The sequence below is a fragment of the Anomaloglossus baeobatrachus genome, chromosome 3 (assembly GCF_048569485.1).
Source record: "Anomaloglossus baeobatrachus isolate aAnoBae1 chromosome 3, aAnoBae1.hap1, whole genome shotgun sequence".
Lineage (NCBI taxonomy): Eukaryota > Metazoa > Chordata > Amphibia > Anura > Aromobatidae > Anomaloglossus > Anomaloglossus baeobatrachus.
In genome coordinates this window covers 255,007,500-255,031,058 of record NC_134355.1, presented here as the reverse complement: position 1 = coordinate 255,031,058, position 23,559 = coordinate 255,007,500, and the positions used below count along the sequence as shown (strand labels likewise).

Below are 23,559 nucleotides of genomic sequence, written 5' to 3'. Positions count from 1 at the left end.
CACCAGCCTGTGACAGTCTCTGCTGCAGTTATTGCTTATCGCAGCTCAGTAATAGGCTACACTCCGAGCTTGCAGTCTTCTCTACGGCTGCTCGCTCTGAGATCTAGCAGTGCTGGATGTGCCATCTTGGGATCTTGTGTGGATTACGTCGGAGCTGCAGGGTGTGTTGGGGGTTGATAAAGTGGTGAAGGAGGGTGCGTCTTGTACTTTATTCCAAATAAAGGATTTTTCTCTGTGTCTGTGTTTATTTACAGGTTTGTGTGATGCAGGTATCTGATAGATGCCTGTGCCATCATAAAGCTAGGGTTTAGTAGCAGCTGGGTGCTGCTATTAACCTCTCATTACCCCGATTGGCACCGCATCATGCCACCGGGAAGAGCCGGTATAGCATCGGGATTGTCACATCTAATAGATGCGGCAATAACGGGCGGCTGCGGGCTGGAATACCAGCCCCCAGCTGGTGTTATCATGGCTGGGGATGAAAACTGGGGGGGACCGCACGTCGTTTTTTTTTTAATTATTATTTATATAAATAAAAAAAAGCCGCATGCGGTTTCTCTTAGAATCACACTTGTGAGGGACTCGACAGTCTGCCATGGCAAAGCCTCGCACGTGTGACTGTGGGCACTGGATACACAGCACAGATACAGCACGACAGCTGGCGCTATATCTGTGCTGCTTATTGTTTTATTTGTTTATTTGCTACCACCATACTGACGCGCAGCCACTTGTACTGCTTTCCCCGAGCACCGGCTGTCCTGACACCTGTGATTGGTTGTAGTCAGGTGACACGCTGCTAGTCAGGGTGGGGTCGCTTCTAACTGCAACCAATTACACGAGCCGGTGGGCGGGCAAAGTAGTGAATATTGAATTGTCGGCTCCAAAAGGTAAAAGCGTGACCCGAAAGTAGTGTGCCGCCATGACACTGCCTTGGTGAGTAGACCATGCGCCCTCCTACCCCCTCCACAGACGTTTTTAATCTCTGGATTCTGGTGCCCATTGACTTATATGGGCACTGGATTCCGGAGCGGATTGGACTTATTTTTAAATCTGTCAGTTATCCGCCGGTCCCGGGTTTTGGGGCGTTCGAGTAGCTCTAGTTGCTAACTTACAGATGGAAACAGGGGACTTCAATTCTAGAGACTGATTATGTTTCATGGTGTTTACATGCTAATGTGTTTGTCTTTTTTAGCATATCTATCCAGGCTAAAAAGACAAAATAGGTCAAATGAAATCCTCAACATTAAAATTGCATACCTAAGTAGGAGAAGTGCAAATGATACAAAATGGAAACAAAATTTTCAAACATCTTGATGTATTCATCATCCAATTTATGTGCTACTTACACACCTTAGTTGCTATAAACGAGATTATTAATGGTTGTCTGAAAAATGTTCTACCATGCTGAACACACTTGGGCACAGAAATCATCAAGATCTGCAGCTGGCAGATTTTTGCAATTGCTGACTAATTGCTCCCCAGATGTGCTCAATGGGAGACCAGTGCGGAGACGCTGCAGGCCACATTAGAATGTTTAGGCCATGCAGGCTGCTCACAGTAGCATGAGCAACATGCGGTCTGGCATTGTGTTTGAAAAATGGCTTTTCGGACACTTTGTAGGAATGGCAGTACCACTAGTTCCATGGCCAAATCAAGGTCACGTCAAGCTGTTAGTGTACCTGGAATGTATACCATACATTATGCCACCCAACAACAACATTAGTTGTAGAACCAGTGTGAAATTATATTTCCTACATGGTGTCTAGACAAATTTCCAGCTATCCTTACATCGAAAACAAAACTGGAAGTCGCTGAAGAGGATAGACCTCCATTCCTGCCTTCATTGCCATCTTGCGTTGCTCCATGATGTTCTACGAGGGGGGTGGGCTGACGTCAAGCACTGGTAGCTGGACTTCTGGCTCATAGCCCAATATCTTGTAAACGCTTTCTGATGGTTTGTGTAGACATTGTTTAATGCCTTTAGGCTTGGTATGTGACATCTAATTTCACTTGCAGTCCAGAATGGATCACTACGTGCTATTTATTCTAATCTGACGATCCATGCAGAGGTTCACTTCTTTACAGTTTTTGCTGTTAATTCAGTTTGTTATTCTCTCAACCACTGGGACTCGCAGCGTTCAACAGTGTTAACACTTTGGCCTACATGTGTAGTGATCTGTCAGTGATAAACTAAGGTCTCTCATTTCAAGGATTCTGTGCTCTAAAGTTTGCAACTAGTGGTGATAACTGGCATTTCAACAAATAGAAAGCATCACACAATAATAGCTCAAGACTTGATCTGATTTTTGAGGTTTCATATGGCTAAAAAAAAACCCTTGCTTTCAATTTTGCTATTATGCCCCTCTCACATGCTGCAGATTGGTGATAGATGATTAAAAAGGGCATAATTTGTAGATCTTAGCAACACCAGCTACTTCCTCGATTTGCATATTTTTTTGGTTTGCCTTTTATGTTTTGGTCATTTTGTCTCTAGAAATAATAAATAGCAATCAGCAAAAAGTCATGAGCTCAAAATTTAAACTAACTAAAATGATAGTTTGTATCACAAAAAGTAACAACATATACACCCTCATCATAAAAAAAAAAGTTATGGCTCTTACAATATGGGGACAAAAAAAGTTTTGTTTTTTTAATGCAATTTTATTATGAGAAAGAAATTATTAATAAATGATACAGATTTGGTTGGTATTTCTGTGTCTATAAGGACCCTAACTATAAAACAAATATGCTATTTATCCCTGCCAGTAAACACCATTAAGAAAAAAGCCCAAATTGTTTTTTATAATATTTTTGCTTAAAAATTTACTAAAAGGCAATAAAGAGGTTTCATAAACCTCAAAATGTCACCAACAAAAACTAAAATTTGTCATACTATTTTGTTAGGGTATATCTGCAGCAGAATAACAGCTTTAATTGGACCATGAATCATTGCTGTAGCTGCGATCCACTCTGAAATGTAACCAGGACGTGTTTTGTACATTCCTGGTTACGGAGTTGCCACCCTGCATGGATAGATGACATATGACCTGGCTAGGAAAGGTAGACACTTTAAGGCTATGTGTGCACTAGAAAGTGCCTTTTGCTTAGGAAAAAAACAGACCCTATTAAAGAATCCTGCACCCGCGGTAAAAAAAAACACATTAAAACCGCAACGAAATCCGCATGCGGTTTTACAGCGGTTTGCTGTGCATTTTGTGCAGATTTTCCATGGATTTACCGCGGATTTTCCGCAAGTTGGTCCCTGCGGATTTTTACCATTATCTATGGCAAAAAACGCAGGTACCTGCGGAAGAGAAGTGACACGCTCATTAATTCCGCAGCGGAATGACTGCAGTAATGTTAGACATTTTCTGCAGCAACTCTGCGGCAAAATCCGTGGTAAATCCGAAGCGTGCGCACAGGGTCTAAAAGTGTCAAAAGTACACAGTTTTTAAAATTGTTTCTAAGATTCAGTTATTTTTATCTTTCTAAATTCAAAACATATTGACTTACTTTTAATCAAAAGTACAATGTGGCAAGAAAAAGGAAGGATAAAGGTATTGTAAAGTTATGTATCCATTTCAGATTTGAATTTTCCAGTGTTTAACCAATTTTTTATATTTTCAGTTTTGATGATTTTATAAAAAAAAAATACAAAAATTTACACACAGACCTAAATGTTATGTATGGACTCTGCGAATATTAACATTTATTTTAAGGAGCTGTTGTATACCTAATTTTCTGTTTGGGGCACACTTTTTTTTAGCCACTAAAATACATTCATATACTTTTAAGACAAAAATTCACTTTGACAAAAAATGACATGAAGGTGTTGACACGCCCGCCCCAGGGGCGGGGGACTCAGAACCCCTGCCGGACTAGTCCAGGGACGTCAGCCGTGGAAGCGTCCGGTTCCATGATCCTGGTGGTGTCTTTTGGAGTAAATAAATGGTGGTTTTAAATAAAATAAAATAAAAATAAGAGTTTTTGTTGACTACGCCACTTGCGGTGTGCGGCCAGGTTATTTCGGGCCGTCGCTACAGGTTTCTGCTGGGGCTGATGAAGTGATGCATCCTGGATGGTTAGAGCCCTCCACAAGCAGGGACAGGCCCTAGCAGTGAATGATGGGGGTTGTAGTGGGAAAACAGTCTATGTGAGTGCACGCCGTGAAGGAATAAGTCCACACCAGTGTTTTAGTTAAACTTGCCTTGTTTTCTTTGCTGTGGTGGTACCTGAACTCGCAGGTGCCAGTCCCAGGTGTATCCGCTCCCCTTGTTCTCCGTCCCAGCTGTGACCTGGGTTGGCTGTCCTCCGTGCACACTTGTTGTTGATGGGCTCCCATGGCCTAGAGCTACTTGGGATCCCCTCTGTTTCTGTCTTGGTCCTATTGCAGGCAGCCTGGACTATTTAAGGCAGGGGTGGGGAACATCCGGCCCGCGGGCCACATGCGGCCCGCCATGACCTTTTGTGAGGCCCCCAGGCAGATTCCCAGGGGCGGCAGTGCTCCAGCCACGCCGTGGTCTTAACGGCCGCCGGCCCTTTAAATCTTCACAAGCGCTGCTTGCGCGCACCAATGAGCTCTTTCGCTGGCAGGTGCCAGCGTGCTCAGGATTTACTTTGTGGGCGGGCTCTGCGCTTCCGTCCCAAAGTAGCTTCACCGTTGTGCCGCCCGCTCTCCGCCTCTTCTCTGGTGCAGCGAGCACCAGTCAGTGCTCTGTGCCACCTGCTCCTCAGCTCTGTGTGCCGCCCGCTCTCCGCCTCTTCTCCGGTGCAGCGAGCACCAGTCAGTGCTCTGTGGCGCCTGCTCCTCAGCTCTGTGTGCCGCCCGTTCTCCGCCTCTTCTCCGGTGCAGCGAGCACCAGTCAGTGCTCTGTGCCGCCTGCTCCTCAGCTCTGTGTGCCGCCCGCTCTCCGCCTCTTCTCCGGTGCAGCGAGCACCAGTCAGTGCTCTGTGCCGACTGCTCCTCAGCTCTGTGTGCCGCCCGCTCTCCGCCTCTTCTCCGGTGCAGCGAGCACCAGTCAGTGCTCTGTGCCGCCTGCTCCTCAGCTCTGTGTGGTGCCCGCTCTCCGGTGCAGCGAGCCCACATCAGTGCTGTGTATAGCTCACAGCGCTGAGTGCTGCCTGCTCCCAGGCTCTGTGTGGCGCCCGCTCTCCGGTGCAGCGTTCCCCATCAGTGCTGTGTGCAGCACCCAGCGCGGTGTGCCGCCCGCTCTCTGCCCCTTCTTCAGTCCAGCGCCCTCTGCAGTGCTGTGTGCAGCCTCCCCAGTGATCACCCCCAGTGTTGTGTTCTCTCCAGTGCTGCATATCACCCCAAGTGCTGTGTACCCCCTAGTGACGTCTGTGCTCTGCAAGTGCTGTCCGTGTCCCCCCAGTGTCCTCCTAGTGATGTCTGTGCCCCCCCCTTAGTGATGTGTGTGTGCCCCCACCTTAGTGATGTCTGTGTGATGTCTGTGTTCCCCCCCTTAGTGATGTCTGTGTGTTCCCCCCCTTAGTGATGTCTGTGTGTTCCCCCCTAAGTGATGTCTGTGTGCCCCCCCTTAGTGATGTCTGTGTGTGCCCCCCTTAGTGATGTCTGTGTGCCCCCCTAGTGATGCCCGTGCTGCCCTCCCAGTGCTCTCTGTGCTGCCCTCCCAGTGCTGTCTTTGCCCCACAGCAATGCTTATGCCTCCCTGTAACCAAGTAATGTGTGTCCCCAGCCCTTCTTGTCATGTATATGCCCCCAGCATTTCCTTTTATGTATATGCTCCCAGCCCCTCCTGTCATGGATATGCCCCAGTGTCTCCTGTTATGTGTATGCCCCCACTGTCTGCTGTGAGATGTATGCCCCAACCCTTCCTGTGATATATACATCACACGCTGGGGTATATACATCACATTGGATAAGCTTGGGCCATACATATCACAGGAGTGGCTGGGGGCGTATACCTCACAGGAAGGGCTGGGAGCACATACCTCACAGGAGGGACTAGGCGCATATACCTCACAGGAGGGGCTGGGGGCATATACCTCACAGGTGGGGCTGGGCGCATATACATCAAAGAAGAGGCTGAAAGTTATATATATTTATATATATGTATATATATATATATATATATATCACAGGAGGGGGCTGGGGGCATATTTATCACAGGAGGGGGCTGGGGGCATATACATCACAGGAGGGGGCTGGGGGCATATACATCACAGGAGGGGGCTGGGGCATATACATCACAGGAGGGGGCTGGGGGCATATACATGTGCCCAGCCCCTCGTGTGATGTGTGTGCCCCCAGTGTCTCCTGTGATGTAGGTGTCTGCTGTGATGTATATACAACAGTCCCAGCATCTCCTATGTGATGTATATGCCAACAGCCCCTTCAGCCATGTATGTGTCTCCTGTGATTTATATACTCCAGTCCCTGTGTCTGTTGTGTGATGTATATAGTCTACCAATCTTATTATCACAAAGAGTTGCCTGCGCTCCAGACCGTGACAAACCTGGAAAAGAGAGAAGCAATATAAGTATCACCGAACATCACAGCCGCATCAGAGAGAAGCCGCTCCGGCCGCCACAGTAGGGGTGAGTTAATTAACTGTTTGACCAAATATAGTTGGTTCATTTTCACATTGATAATTTTGTGCGGCCCCCGAAGGTTGGCAGAAATTTCCAAATGGCCCCCGGCAGAAAAAAGGTTCCCCACCACTGATTTAAGGGGTTCAGTCCCCGATTCCCACTTTGCTGCTTGTGCTTCAGACATTTTGGGTTGGCGATGGACCCTGGAGATCTTCTTGCCCGGCAGAGTTAACAGCTAACCATAAAGTGTTTCACTGTCCTAGGGTCTGCACCCCACCTTGTGCTGACTCCCGTGAGCCTTGGTTCCAAACTTCCACAGGGCCTCCGTGGTACCTGGAATCTGCTGCTTCCACAGGTAACCCATAGTGCCTGGAGTCCCGTTCCGTATTCCACAGTTCTCACTCCTTTTACAGCACTCCATTCTTACTGCAGGTCTTTTCAGTACTTTCCACTTTCTACTCCTTTAGACTACTGCTCCTCTCCTTCACTTCCTTCGTTCACCTCATTCTCTGACTGACTCCTCTGACAGACTCTCCCGACAGACTGCTTCTTTCACCTCTCCCTAACAGACCGCACACCACTTCCTCCCGCCTTTTCCAACTGACCACTGGCCCCTCCCCCTCGCTGGGTTTCTCCCTCAAGTTGGGTGGCTACTATCCAATTAGTGCCCTCCCCTTTTACCTGGCACTAGGCAGTCTCCCAGTTTGACGTTGGGGTTGTGTGTGTGGCCTGAAGATGCTGGTGCGTTGACTCTGGCACGGATATTCCGGGGTTTGGATTTCCACGGGTTACACTTGTCGCACCTGGTACCTCAGAGGTGCTACAGTACTTTTTCATATAAAGTGGTGTTTGACATTTTATCATTGTGCCAAGTGTCTACCTTTTTATTTTTTAATTTAGATTTTGTTTGTACATGTTAGAAGTGTGAAAATTGTCCTGGCTGCCAGAGGCGCAAAATGAAAATAAAATAAAAAAAAAAAATTAAAGCCACTGAAAGAGAGAGAGGTTTTAAAAGGTATTCCAGGATCATACAGTTACCCAAGGGTAGGACATATTGTAAAATAACAATTTCAACCTGTTGAGTCCCTTCTGGTCCTGGTGTGATGATGTCCCATAATTGTCTCTTGATCTTTTGAACAGTAAAGCCAAGGTTCCTGACACCCTAGGGAACACATAGAATGTGTATTTTGTCAGTTCCGTACATCTCTCTTAGTCTTTTGAACAGTGCAACTGGCACTGTACATCTCTTTAGCTAGTAAATGATGGTGCTAGTGTATCTGACATGTTGAGAGAGCTTGGTTAGACTACAATACTTGTACAGGTAATATATAATCTATACGCTCTATTCATGGTGTCAGATTCAGTGGCTCCATGATCTACTAGCTAAAGAAATGTACAATGTCAGCAGTATACTCTGTCTATGAAATCCCTATGGTGTCGGTAACACTGGCTGCGCTGTTTTGGGGCTCAAAAGGTGAAGATCAGCACTGACAATATACACACTATGTGCTTCTCAGGGTGTCCAGCTGTAGGGATACCAGGCATCAAGAATGATGTTATTAGGATCTCTGCTTTTCAGCTCTTCCGACAGACAACTTGTGGAGCTTATCAATAGTGTATATCGCCAGCACATATCCTCCACTTTTGATCTTATGACTGGTGTGAAGCTGACCAGGCATGATTGTATGCTCTAGGCAGGAAGATTACAGATGTGATCACATTGTAGTCTGACAGAAATGATGGACTATTCAGAACAAGGTCTATTCTACCATATATATCTGAATACTGCTGACCAAACTACAATGTATTTTAAATACAATTACAAAACGTAACATTATTACGTATATTATTGTATGGAAAGCTATTATATTTGGGTGAAACTGTTAATGCAGCGTTTATTCAACAGGTATACATGTAGATCTCAAGAGCAATCAGTGTTTGCTATATTCCTGGAGTGGCCCACCAATTGGAAAATAACCCTTGGAGAACCCATACCTGGTGGCAAGACAGAGGTCGGTGATTTCTTGGAGGGGTTCTGTTTTTGTGTTTTTTTTATTAGTGTTTTCGATGCAGCCTAGTCATGTAAATCAGTTCATCTTAAGTGTATGAGCAAGAAATGAAGTTGCTTGTAAATGTAACTTTTTGCAGTTTTGGGTAAATGACTGCCACTATATTGGCTGACCATTTCTCACATCTGTCCAAAGCAGTTTTTAATTAGCGCTGGATCCTACCTGTTCTTTAAATTTGTAGGTCTAGGCTCAGGGTAGTTATGTCTGTTAGTGAAGGTTTCATCCGCAGAGGTTTCCTTGTTGCTGGCAGATGGGCTCAAACAAATTGATCACACTGTGTGCTACATCAATTTTAGACTTAAAGTTTATGTAACCATGATACAGATCAGAATTCAAATATCCAACTTTCACATAATAGCATGAGCTTGCACTGTTTTTAGAGAAGGCTAGACACTTGTGGCAAAGCCATGCACAGAAATCCTCAGCTTCTGACGGTTTTCCTACTTATTGAGAGTGGATACTTTCATGTGTCAATCATATTATATCAAAACATGATTGGTTTAAGTAGTGCTAGCACATTTTTCATCACAACCTATATTACAAAAGTCTCAATTGAATACTGGCTTTAATGGTAATCTCATACCCCTGCTGACAGTTGTTGCTGCGAAGCATGAGGGACTGAGATAGAGTTCATTTTAATTTAGTAGTGTCCTAAGTGTACCAACGACAGACAAAGTGGAATCACATTAAATGCAATTTCATAAAAAGAGAGTTTGGGTCAGTTTCTGCTATATGATCTTTTCGGCACCCAGTGGCCCTGTGGTTTTAAAACACCTTGTACATCTGCTCACTCAGGACAATTGAAATATTTTACTTTTATTTTGATTAAAGGTTACTTTTATTAGTGGGCCAGAAAAAATGGGATATACAGTATGTTGCTGATTGGCAAAGAATTTAAAACAATCATAGTTTAATTAGGTTTTTGTGTATGTTGCACCATAAAATATTTCCCATTCACTTGATGTGATATAAAAGTGCTTTTACTGCCAGGCTGAATATGGCTGTAAAAAAGATAAGATCTCGCATGGCGTAAGGCTAATTATCCTGTTTCTCACCTTTTACACATTTTTCATACTGTTTTATTGGAGCCATATGAACACATACAGTATGCGTCTTGATATTGATATAAGTTCTGTTCAACTTTATCCTCTTTGATATGCCATTTACCTGACCTAACCTTAAGGAAATTGTTTTTTTTATATAAATTTTTCTTTATTAGTTTAAGTACTGTAATTTATTCAAATGGGTTAGAGCATGGAAATGCCAACTAACAACACCATATGTGACATGAGAAGCATTATATAAAAGAATTTCCACACATTATAAGATATGTTTTTATCTATGATTTTTGGGGGATTTGCCTTTACAGTATTGTTGTGCTTTGTGCAGTGAATTGACCTTTTTAATTTTATTTTTTACAGCCCATACAAATTTTTAGGTTTTATTCTCACCAAATGCAGAAACAGCAAATAATCTGGCTGTATTTTCAGATCAGATAATTACAGCATATACATTAGGTGTTTCTTTTTTTTAAAGAGAAAATCGATAGTGTAAGTGGGCCAGTGCTGATGTTACACAGCGGATTTCCCTGGAATAAAAGATCTGTCACGAAAATGCCTCACGGGGACTTACACGGTAGTAAATTTAGTCTATCATTTAGTGTAAAGAGTCTCATGCAATGAGCAGCCATTATTTATTTCATAAAGGTGGGGAAACTATCTTCAGAAGCAGTATGGCTACTTTTTGAGAGAGGACAAAAGTTGTAAAAGAATTGAAGAAAATAGGAAAATAAAATTTTAAGCAAAACATGTGGTCATAACACACTTATGGGTCGAGGATCTGCTACTGACTCTGTTATGGAGGTAATGTCCCCAAATTCTCTACTAAGGTACCCCATCCTGGTAATGATCCTCCTGACTTGTATATGATCCCCATCCTTGTATATATGTACCCTGTATATATTCACATCCTGCTATATACCGCCATCATGGTATAGCCCCCATCCTGCTACATAGCGCCATCCTTGTATATGCCCTTATCCTGCTATATACTGCCATCCTGCTGTACACCCCCATCCTGCTATATACCCCATCCTGCTATATACCTCCATCCATCCATGCTGCTATATACCCCCATCCATCCTGCTATATACCCGCATCCATCCTGATATATACTCCCATCCTGCTATATACCCCATCCTGCTATATGGCCTGTATCCTGTGGCACACAAAAAAATAAACATTTATACTCACCTTTCCTTGTTCCATGCAGCATCGCTCCTCCTCCCATCTGTGCCAGCAGCAGTGCCACTGGAGTGTGGAGCCGTCACCGTTGTCTGCAGCATCGCGATCTCCTCCTGCCTACCTGTCAGCTGACCTGTGGGGAGACTAGCGGTGCGCACAGCGATGACGTCACAGATCAGCTGGCCGGCACAGACAGGAGGAGATCGTGATGCTGCAGGGATCGTGGCCAGTGAGTATACTGATTCACTGTACCCCGCGCTGATGATGATGCACGGGGAGCAGTGAATATAGGCACACATGATCACTCCAGGCTGTAGTTGCCTGGGGTGATCACGTGGACCTGCTGTTAATTATGCGCGCACCCCCTGTCCATCACCCCGCCCACCTGTCAGCGCCGACTTCAGCGCTGAGGGATGATGGGCAGAAGGATGGACGTGCTCATGCCCCCGATGACCCGCTCCAATGCAGCACCTTCATTGCCCGCAGCCATATTCAGACCATAAGACGCACCCCTCACTTTCCCCCAACATTTGGGGGGAAAAGAGTGCGTCTTATAGTCCGAAAAATACGGTAATAACTTCTACTAATGTTTTCTTTATGTCAGGACAATATTTGAAAACATCATTTTTTTGGTTAGGAAGTTAGAAGAGTTCAAAGTTTAATTTTTTCAACAAAATTTACAATATCGGTTTTTTCTTTAGGGGCCACATCACATTTAAAGTGATTTTGAGAGGTGTATGTCACAGAAAATACCCAAAAGTGGCATTATTCTAAAAACTGCATCCCTTAAACTGCTCAAAGCCACGTCGAAGAAGGAACTAAAGCAGTGTGGAAGGGAAAAAAGGAATTTATCTAGATGTTTGGGGTTTGTTAACCCCCAATGAGTTGTGAAAGTGAACAAATACATTTTTACCACAAAAATGTTGCTTTAACCCCAAGTGTTTCATTTTCACTAGGATAATAGCAGATAATGCACCATACTGTTTGTTGTGCAATTTCTCCTAAGTTCACCAGTACGCCATGTGTGGTAGAAAACTACTTTTGAGGCAAAGCGTTAGAGAAGGAGCACCATATTTCAGTTTAGATTTAGTTTTAATGGTTTGGGGCTGGCATATCACATTGGCAGAGCCCCTAAAGTGGCAGAGCAGCAGAAATCCTCCACAAGTGACCCTATTTGCTCTCCTCAATGAATTCATCGAAAGGTGCAGTGAAAATAGTGACACTACTGGTGTGTCACAATATATTACACTATTGGGCTGTGAAGAAAAAATAATTACATGTTTACAACTAAAATGTTTTAACTCCAGATTACCAGTTTTCACAAGGGGAATATGTAAAAAAAAGTCCACATAATATGTTACACAATTTCTTCTGAACGTGGCAATACTCCAGATGTAACAGTACAGTACTGTTTGGCCACATGGTAGGGCTCGTGAGGGAAGAAGTGGTATTTGATTTTTATAGCACAGATATTCCTAGAATAGTTTACGGACTCCATTTGCAGAGCTCCTAAGTGCCAGAACAGCAGAAACCCACTCAAAAGACCAAACTTTGGAAATTGCACCTCTCTGGGAGTTCTACGGATGTAGTGATGATTTCATCTCTGGAAAACACCCGTGGAGTGAAACTCAATCAATGTTGCAGAATTAAAAATAGCAAATAAGCCTTGGTCACTCCCAGTATATTGTAGTGCTCGTCCATTGTGTCCAGCTCGTGCTTCTGGAGACACATAGCCTAAAAATTAAGTGGGCTTCTTGACTACAATAATTCCAAATTTGTGGACACTAACTGTGGTTTAGTCACATTGTGGAGCTCAGAAGAGAAGGGGACATTTGGATTTGGGATAGCAGATTTTGCTGTTTTTTTTTTTTTATTGGAGCCACAGCCCTTTTGCAGAGCCCTCGCCCTACCTGTAACATGGAGCCCTCTATATTTCTGTTAACCGATAATGGCTCTGAGTGGGGACTTGTGTTTTTGTGGGTTGAGTAGAATGCTATTTGGTGGCAATTTGGGGTACAGAATATTTTGCATCAGTTCACATTTATCCTGTGCTCTATACTGAGCACTTCCATTGGGGTTTCCATCTACATCTCTGAAATACGTGATTCAGGTGAAACCCCCGACAGATCCATTCACGATAATGAGGCAGCAGAATTACTTCAGACTCCATTTGACTTCTGTTCAGCTGTGTCAGTCTTTTCAAAGGTGAACAAAACTGTTGATGATCGCACTTTTGTGCTTACGTAAAAAGGCGCATAAGAAAATGGACACCACCGCACCACAGGCCAGATTAAAGTTTGAAGGGACTCTCTGCCTCATTACAGTGAATTTTCTATTTGGAATTTTGTCTGAATCACATTTTTCAGAGATTTATACATAGTCTCCAGTGTAAGCGCTCAGCGTAAAGTGTAGGATTAATGTGAGCCTTGTGTACTGCAATCTTTGGGAGGCAGAATAAACAAATCAAAAGCAGTGGAATTATTGGCTTTATTTTTTACGCCGTACACTGTGTGGTATAAAAGATTAGGCAGCCGTATTCCTCAGGTCACTATGGTTACAGCGATACCAGTTTTATATAGTTTTTTTAGGTTTGAATACTATCACACTAAACGCTTTTTTGCAAAATAAAGTTTTTTTACATCACTGAATTTTGAAAACAGTAGTTTTTTTATTTTTCTGGGACAGAGTCATGTGAGGGCTTGCTTTTTGCAGGAGAAGTTGAAGTTGTTATTGATACTACATTGATATAGTGTTTTTATATTTTCCCGCTTTTATACCATAAATACAATTATATATATATATATATATATATATATATATATATATATATATATAAAAATTGTTTTGGCATTGCTGTATTCTGAGAGCTATAGCTTTTTTATTTTTTTTAGCTAACGGAGCTGTATGGGGGCTTACTTTTTGCAGGACAAGAGGACGTTATCAGTGGTACAATTTTCATATATGTATGACTTTTATTTTACTTTTTTATCAGCTGTACAATGAAAAGACATAGTTTTTGCCATGTTCTTACAGACGTGGTGAAACCAAATGTGTATTTTTTTTTTTTTTTACATAAATATACAGAAATAACTTCACTTTGTCAGTCCCATAGACAAGAAATGTTTTGGCAGCACTCATGAATGACTGCCACACCATAGATCTAAAAAATTGACTAAGCACGCCTTCCACTAGCCTGAGGTGGTTTTCAATTTCAATTTAAGTAGGTGCCTGCCAACCCATAAAATTGTAAGATTGTAAGCTTTTAGCCCGGATTGTGGCATATTAGGTTAGGGACCCAACAAAAAGATACACTTTGTTGCTGGCTGTTGGGCTCTCCTAAACGGACCATTTTATATGTGAAGTATCTCATTTTTAAAACCTATTTTCAGTAGCAGTAATGCAATTCCAAAATTCCTATATTCAGTGTTTGCGTACCTTGGTGTTTTAGAGTGAAGCTGTGTATTTTTTTTTTAGAAATATATTGCATTTTTGGTTTGCATTTGTTCACAATTGTCTGTTTGGATGTGCTGGTCAGATTTTTATTTCATGTGTGATATGGGATCTCATTTGTTGGCAGTGGTGGGAGTTCTAATGTTTGGGTTCTCAATGGTTTGGCAGTTATGACTTGAATATCCCTTAATTGTAATAAACCTATTTTTAATTTATTTCTGTTTGTATTTATTGTTTTGCACTAGTACCATTTGATATCTTCCTGACAATAATAGCATTTTCATGTCATAATTCTAATACTTTGATTTATTTCAGGTTCAGCTGGTTGGATATGAAGAAAAACTAACATGGTTTCCATTAGGAGAGAAAGGAATGATTGTATCTCTGCCTGCACTCGGTCCTTCACAAATGGTAGTGAAATGGGGCTGGGTACTGAAGATCACTAACCTGAATGAGGCTGTTGTAGCACCTAGACACCAGAGAAAGCATGGATTTCTGTAAGGCTGCATGCCCACAATCAGGGTTCACAGCGTTTTGGATGCAAAGTGTTTTAGCTGCATCCAAAATGCAGCGATGTACAGTACAAGCACAGCAGATGGGATTTCTAGAAATCCCATGCTCACTGTGCGTGTATTGCCTGCAGCGTAAAGTGACTTGCCCGAGTCGCAAGCATGTCAATCCTTTGCTGCGGAGACGTGAGTGTTCTCCGCAGGGAGGACACAGCGAGAGATCGCAACTGTCTGAGCCCAGATTGTGGGCACAAGCAGCTGCAGTCTCCTGCAGAGGAGACTCGCAGCCCGCAGGTCAGGACCTGCCATGTCCAGGACGCAGCAGGTATTGTCATGTGCACATACCCTAATTGTTTAAACTGCTATTGGACAATAAGGATTCATAAATTTATTTCTAATTATTACCTAAGCCTGGAAATTGTTTTAACTACTTGATTAAATATTTTTGCACAATCAAATATTTCAATGAAATAAAAACTAACATATTTTTCATTTGTGTTACACTGACCAATCATACTTAAAATTTACATTTTCTACATTTACTTCATAACTTGTTGTGTTATGGTTCTGTACAACTCCGATCTTGTAAGGACCAGCAAGGTGTTAGCTAAGGCCTAAGGCTATGTGCGCACTAGAGCTTTTTACCCGCGGATTTACCCACGGATTTGCCGCGGAAATTTGTGAGAAATATCTGCAATCTTTGTGCAGACATTTCCCAGCAAATTCTATGGAAAAAAAAAAAAGCTGTGCGCACTGGTGCGGATTTTTCTCAAGAAATTTCCGCGAGAAGAATTTCTCGAGAAACTTTCTTGAGAAAATGAACATGTCCATTATTTCCGCAGGTACCCTGCGGATTTCGGCAGTACAGCCTGCAGAAATCCGCAGGGAACCACCCGCGGGAAAATCGCGGCAATTCCGCGGCAATTCCGCGGCTAATCCGCGGCAAATCCGCGTCAAATCCGCATGCGGATTTGGTGCGGATTTTTTCCGGAGGTCCGGAAATCTTTCACTCCCAGAAGTTTCTCAAGAAATTTTCTTGAGAAACTTCTCATTTCTAGTGCGCACATAGCCTAAGAGCTGTGCAAGTTCTATGGAACATATACTGTATTGTTATATGAATATACAGTAATAGAAAACTGGGTACCAAATACCAGTTCTCATGCACATGACAGGCTTTTCTCCCTTTTTGAACATTGGTTCAACAATTGAATTCCTAAAAAGGGGTGGAAAAAAAATGGTAGAGCAGGGGTCTCAAACTCGGCTGGGTATATGGGCCGCACACAGAAAAAAAAAAATTTGAGGGGCCGCATTTGTACCATTTTTTCTTTCTATACACCCTTGGATCACTGTTTTTGAACATTTTTCCTTTTGTCTATTATAACAAATGTGTACCTTTTTTGTGTGTGTGTGTATATATATATATGGTAATGTGCCCCATATGCAGGTCCCCTTCTTGTAGTAATGTGCTTCATGCAGGTCCCCTTCTTGTAGTAATGTGCCCCATGCATGTCTTCTTCTTGTAGTAAACACACACACACACACACACACACACACATTTGAGCCTCAGCTAGCAACACACACACTCTGCAGCCTCAGCTAGCAAAACACACACACTCTTTTCAGCCTCAGCTAGCAACACACACACACACACCCTGTGCAACCTCAGCTAGCAACACACACACACACACACACACACACCCTGTGCAGCCTCAGCTAGCAACACACACACTGTTCAGGCTTAGCTGGCAACACACACACACACACCCTGTACAGCCTCAGCTAACACACACCCTGTGCAGCCTCAGCTAACACACACACACACACACACACACACCCTGTGCAGCGTCAGCTGACACACACACACACACACCCTGTGCAGCCTCAGCTAACACAAACACACACCCTGTGCAGCCTCAGCTAACACACACACACACACACCCTGTGCAGCCTCAGCTAACACAAACACACACCCTGTGCAGCCTCAGCTAACACACACACACACACACACACCCTGTGCAGCCTCAGCTAACACACACACACACACACACACACACACACACACCCTGTGCAGCCTCAGCTAACACACACACACACACACACACACACACACCCTGTGCAGCCTCAGCTAACACACACACACACACACACACACACCCTGTGCAGCCTCAGCTAACACACACACACACACACACACACCCTGTGCAGCCTCAGCTAACACACACACACACACACACACCCTGTGCAGCCTCAGCTAACACACACACACACACACACCCTGTGCAGCCTCAGCTAACACACACACACACACACACACACCCTGTGCAGCCTCAGCTAACACACACACACACACACACACACCCTGTGCAGCCTCAGCTAACACACACACACCCTGTGCAGCCTCAGCTAACACACACACACCCTGTGCAGCCTCAGCTAACACACACACACCCTGTGCAGCCTCAGCTAACACACACACACCCTGTGCAGCCTCAGCTAACACACACACACCCTGTGCAGCCTCAGCTAACACACACACACCCTGTGCAGCCTCAGCTAACACACACACACCCTGTGCAGCCTCAGCTAACACACACACACCCTGTGCAGCCTCAGCTAACACACACACACCCTGTGCAGCCTCAGCTAACACACACACACCCTGTGCAGCCTCAGCTAACACACACACACTCCCTGTGCAGCTTCAGCTAACACACACACACCCCCTGTGCAGCCTCAGTTAACACACACACACACACACACACACACACACACACACTCTGTTCAGCCTCAGCTAGCAACATACACACACACTCTTCTCACCTATCCTCCGTCGGCGGCACGCAGGCACATGGACCCGGTAATGATCACAGCTGCTGTCACCGCTGAACTTTCTGCCGGCGCATGCAGAGCAGTTCTCACTGCACAACAGCCACTGGCCAATCACAGGCAAGCATCTGAGGTAATATGCAGCAGGTGCTTGCCTCTGGTTGGCAGGCGGCTGTTATTGCGTTATGCAGCGAGAACTTCACTGTGCGTGGCAAAGGCAAAACTGTAAGCTGAAATAAATAGCTGGCGGCTGCGGCCCCTGCACCCGTCGCCATCTTTACCGGGTCCACGGGCCTGCGGGCCGCAAGAAGCCGCCTGAAGGGCCGTATGCGGGCCGCGTGTTTGAGACCCCTGTGGTAGAGGATACAAAAGGCCTTACCTTTTGGCTGTAATTATTTTCTAAATAACCTCTAATAAATAAGCTACTTTGGGAATCTACTCAGCTTTTCTGTTGCACTAGTTCACATGTTCACCAATGTGTCTTATACAGATGTTACTGATATTGAAACAACTTTGTACCTATTTTGGCAATGGCAGGCACAGAACACTTCAATAAATGTAATCGTTTGTCTGGTACAAGTATTAGATGTAAACAGTGTCCCACCTGTATATAAATTGTAGCCAATATTTAGCTCTACTGAATTCAACAGAAATGAGCTACAATATTAGACTCAACCCATGGACATGTCTGGTACTATGCAGGATTAGAAAAATGCAACCATTTCCTTCTAAAAAAAAAACCCTAAAGTGTCGGCCTATTGAAAGTAGAATTCAACTCAACTTTTGGGGCTAATGGGGACCTAAGAAATCTACAAGTGTTTGCTTTACTACATAAGACCATTTCTCTGTCACTTCTGATGAACTTATGTATGGCTAACATCATAAATGTAGAAAACAAAACGTAAAACTACATGTAGACTGTCCACATGAATTTTCTGATACTGTCACAATTGTCCCAGTTCTTTGAAACATCCTGAATTTCATGGTTATTATTAGGGATGATCGAATACCCGAATATTCGCTTCGCCGAATATCCGGCGAATACGTCACTGCTATTCGACTATTCGCGAATATTCAATGCCCAATGTAAGTGTATGAGAAACCAGAATAATTTCACGTTTGACCTAACGGTGAGCTGATGTGGTGACTGCGGAAAAGGCAGAAACAGTACGGGCACAGCCTGTAGAAGGTTAGAAAATATCTGAAATCATGCCTGGTCTCTCTCGTCGCCAGACCCGGAAATGTGTTCATTGGCTGTAAAACAGGCGCCAGGAAGTCAGAAATGATTTTTATTCGTCGGATACCGAATGGTGCGAATAGCCTGTTATCCGTCAGATACCGAATAGTGGCGAATACATTCGCTCATCCCTAGTTATTAACCCTTTAAGTGATGTGACAATCAATTAGGATCAGATCTATGAATATATGTGAAACAGAAGGATTATCTATATGCCTAAGGGCGGCTTTGCACACTATGACATCGCAGGTGCGATGTCGGTGGGGTCAAATCGAAAGTGACGCACATCCGGCATCACTTGCGATGTCGTAGTGTGTAATTCTCCGACATTTCCATATTGCCGGTGCAGAGACAGGTACGATGTAGTTCCTCGTTCCTGCGGCAGCACACATCGCTGTGTGTAAAGCCGCAGGAGCGAGGAACACCTCCTACCTGCCTCCCGGCTGCAATGAGAAGGAAGGAGGTGGGCGGGATGTTTACATCCCGCTCATCTCCGCCCCTCCGCTTCTATTGGCCAGCTGCCGTGTGATGCCGATGTGACGCCGAACGTCCCTCCCACTCCAGGAAGTGAACGTTCGCCGCCCACATCGAGGTCGTATGGACGGGTAAGTTCGTGTGACGGGGGTTAATCGTTTGTGCGGCACATTCAACAAAATTGAACGAACATATGATAGGGGCGGTTACGATCGCATACGATATCGTATGCAGAATCGTAACATGTAAAGCAGACTTAAGGCAGAGGAATTGTAAGTGGATTGTCTTGGAGTATAATAATGTATGGAGCCCTCATGTGTGGGCAGTTGACAAATGCATTCTTCATTTACCATGTATAATTTTGTATCTGCCGTGTTTTCAATAAAAACTAATTGGATTAAAAAAGAAATAGATACAATACCTAGAGGGATCCTGGTAACCTCCTTGACTCCCTGAGGAAGCTGCACATTAGCAGCGACACTCGAAGGGTCTGGGTTCATTCCCACCACACCTCCCCTGTTACCAGGATCCCTGTAGCCTCCACCAGGCTGGTATTGTATTTATGTCAAACGTGCGCCACTTTTTTTTTTTTTTTTACAAACTTCTGATTTTTTTTTTAACCCCTTAGATAAAAGTAAACCTATACATGTTTTGTGTCTACAAACTTGTACTGACCTGAGACAGCACACCAACACATCCGTTTTACCATATAGTGAACACTGTGAATAAAATCTCAAAAACAATCATGCAATCGCACTTTTTTTTGCAATTTTTCCGCACTGGGATTTTTTTTTGCCATTTTCTAGCTGTTACACACTACAATGTACCTTACGATGCCGGATGTGCGTCACTTACGACGTGACCCCGCCGACACATCGTAAAATATATTGTAGTGTGTAAAGTGGGCTTTATACTTTAACCACACAACAACATGGGGAGGGAGGAGGGGGGAGGAAAGATGGGGACTTCATTCAAGTAAGGGGTAACAAGAACAAAGGGGAAGGAGAAGAAAGTAGGTTTGGGGGGAGTGGGAGTGGGGTTAGTAAGGGTTAATTAACCTAGAACTTAGTGGCAGCTATGGGCTGCCATTAACTCCGTTACCCAGATTGCCACAACACCAGGGCAATTCGGGATGAGCCAGGTAGAGTCCCGGGACTGTTGCATCTAATGGATGTGGCAATTCCGGACGGCTGCTGGCTGATATCTCTAGGCTGGGGGGCTCCCCATAACGTGGGGCTCCACATCCTGAGAATACAAGCCATCAGCCATGTGCCTTTACCTTAGCTGGTATCAAAATTGGGGAACGCATGCCGTTTTTTTAAATTTATTTAGTTTACTGGAAGATATAGACCAGCCCACCAGCGGCTGTGATTGGTTGAAGTTAGACAGCTGTCACTCAGTGTGGGGGCATGTCTGACTGCAAACAATCATAGGCGTCGGTGGGCGTGGGAAGCAGGGAACACGAGATGGAATAATGAGCGGCCGACCTTTTCAAAAGCTGGAGCAGCCAGAACAGTGTGACAGCTGTGCAGTGCTGTGCCGGTGATCGGTGAGTATGAAGGAGGGCGAGACCGACAGAGAGACCGACCGACCAAGAGAACGACTGACCGACAGAGAGACAGACAGACAGAGAGACTCTGGGCATGCCCAGAAACAAAAACTGGATCAGTCGTTGGATTCCGTCATATGCCGGATGATGACGGATCCAGTGTCCATAGGCTTTCATTGTAATTGACGCCGCACGGTGCCGGATCCGGCGCGATAGTTTTTCGCCGGTGACAAAAAACGCTGCAAGCAGCGTTCCAAACGGCCGCCAGATCAGCTATTTACGCCGGATCTGGCAAAAGCCGGATGCAATGCAAGGCCATGTGGCACAATCCGGCGCTAATACAAGTCTATGGTGGAAAGAACGAATCCGGCGGCCACACACGCCGGATTCGTTCTTTCTGGTTTTTACCGGATTGTGCCACACGCCAAATACCGGATGTGTGAAACCAGCCTAAGGGTGTAACTGCCTTTCTCTATTGAGCTGTTATACTTTGCTTGCCTGGGGATTATTGTTGATCTACCAGGATCCCCTTAGGCTAACATTATATTTAGCTCTAACTAGCTGGTTACCCTTACTACAGCCATGGTTGTTACTGCCTTCGTGTCACAGAGCTGCTATACTCAGTTTACTTAGGGATTATTGTTGTTTTACATCCTTTTCCACAGACTTGCTATCCCTGACCAGGGTTACCACTGCCTTTACAGCTTTATGATTTGGCGATTCCAGTATTTGTATATGGGTTTTTTTTCTGTACATTTGGATCTTTTTGTTTCAGGGGATTTTTGTATTGTACGTGTATTTGTAGGCACAATTTCCTCCATGCTTATTGATTATATAATTTGGTTGTTGTGATGTTTGGGTTTATTATGGGTTCTTGTCCCAAACATTAGTTTTAATTGTTTTTAATAACTTTTTGCATCCAATAAAGATTACTTGTATTTTGTTACTCAGTGGAGTGCTTCTGTATGCTGGTTGTCAATTATGATATCTGTTGTGTTATGTTTCAGTTGTGATTATTACTTCCCATCATTTGCTGTGCAACTCCACATTTTTATATGCATCACTACTAGAAGACACGCCCGCACAGTTCACTGTGTGCGGCCAAGTCTGCTAAAGTGACAGCTGTCACAAAGTGCGCTGTGCACATTTACATGCTGACAGGAGCTGGACCAGAGACAAGCAGGAGAGATGAGTGAGGTGTGCTGCCGGCTTCCCCATGTTACAAATATGTACATATTTGTATATGTGTCCGTGTGTGTCAAAGTTAGAGATCAGCTGACCCGGATTGTTCGGGAACCATACTTGACCTGGACAACAAACCCAATACAAAATCAATGGGGACCCGAACTTCTATGCTAAAAAATTGACTGTAAAATGGTTGGAGAAAGGGATAGAGGGCTGCAAAAGGAATCAAAATGGTGATAAGAGCAGAACAATTGCTCTGCAAACAAATGTGGATAGGTAAATGACTTAAAAGGGATTCTGTCACCATACCAATCATGATTACATACCAAGTAAAAGAATAAACTAAAAAATTTAAGAAGGACTCCACAAAGAAATGGATTTCAGAGTCTCTCCACAGACCAACAATTTAAAAAGAAAAAAAATTCATACAAAGCCTGTTTACACAGTTGACCCATGGGGTCTAGTTTGGCAGAATTCATCCACAGGGCAAAAATTTACAAAAAGGCCCATACAGAGCCTGTTTTCACAGTTAACCCAAACAGCCAAGTTTGGCAAAATTCAACAACAGAGCACAAATTTATAATAAAGGCCTCAACACAGCCTCTTTGCACAGTTAACCCACACAACAAGATTGCCAGAGTTTAACCACAAAGTATAAATTTTAAACATAGGCCCCAACAGAGCTTATTTCCACAGTTCACCAACTAAGTCAAGATTGGAAGAGTTCCCCCACAGAGCAACACGTTTAATACACGGCCCCTATGTAGCCTGTATTCCCAGTTCCCCCACACAGCCTAGATTGTAAGAGTTCCCCACAGAGTAACAAGTTTAACAAATGGTTTCTATTTAGCCTGTATTCCAATTTCACTCACACAGCCAAGATTGGCAGACTTTAACCAAAGGGCTTAAACTTTAAATATAGGCCTCAACAGAGCCTCTTTTCCACAGTTCACCCATACAGCTAAATATGGCAAAGTTCCCTCACAGAGCAACATGTTTAACAAAAGTCCCCCATAAAGCCTTATAGTTTTCCAATATATTAATTTTCTTTTATACTTCAATTTTAATTTTACACATTGATTCAATATTATTGATCACCTTTTTGACATACATTATCTTTCACATAGCACACATAGTAACACTTGTCTGCTCCACATTTCTCCTCCATGATCATTAGTCGGTTCTAATCCACTTCAACTTTTTCCTTTTTTTTTCCTTTCAATCTTCTTTTGTTTCTCCATTTTCATTATTTTGTGCTATCCAGTATGTTTTTTGTAGCTAATAAATGATAATAGGATTTATTCCCATACTTGGCAATGATTATATATGAATTAGTTAACCTTCTGAATGCTGACTCACTGTCATGTGTCTGGCACGTTTTTGAAAAATTCAATACTATATGTAACTGCACTACTGTCATTGTTAAATCGGTGGGTTTTCTGATGAAGTAGTGCGGACACATTTT

General features: G+C 43.8%; 1 protein-coding gene across 1 annotated transcript in view; it reads left to right on the top strand.

Moving 5' to 3' along the window:
* Nucleotides 1–15,315, top strand: part of FUCA2 (alpha-L-fucosidase 2) — a 48,880-nt gene extending 33,565 nt beyond the window's left edge. The window contains exons 6-7 of the mRNA XM_075339805.1: nucleotides 8,459–8,564; nucleotides 14,630–15,315. Of these exons, the coding sequence (XP_075195920.1) occupies nucleotides 8,459–8,564; nucleotides 14,630–14,815 (292 nt within the window). The 3' untranslated portion in view covers nucleotides 14,816–15,315. The remainder of the gene's footprint in view (nucleotides 1–8,458; nucleotides 8,565–14,629) is intronic.
* Nucleotides 15,316–23,559: the final 8,244 nt, after the last annotated feature.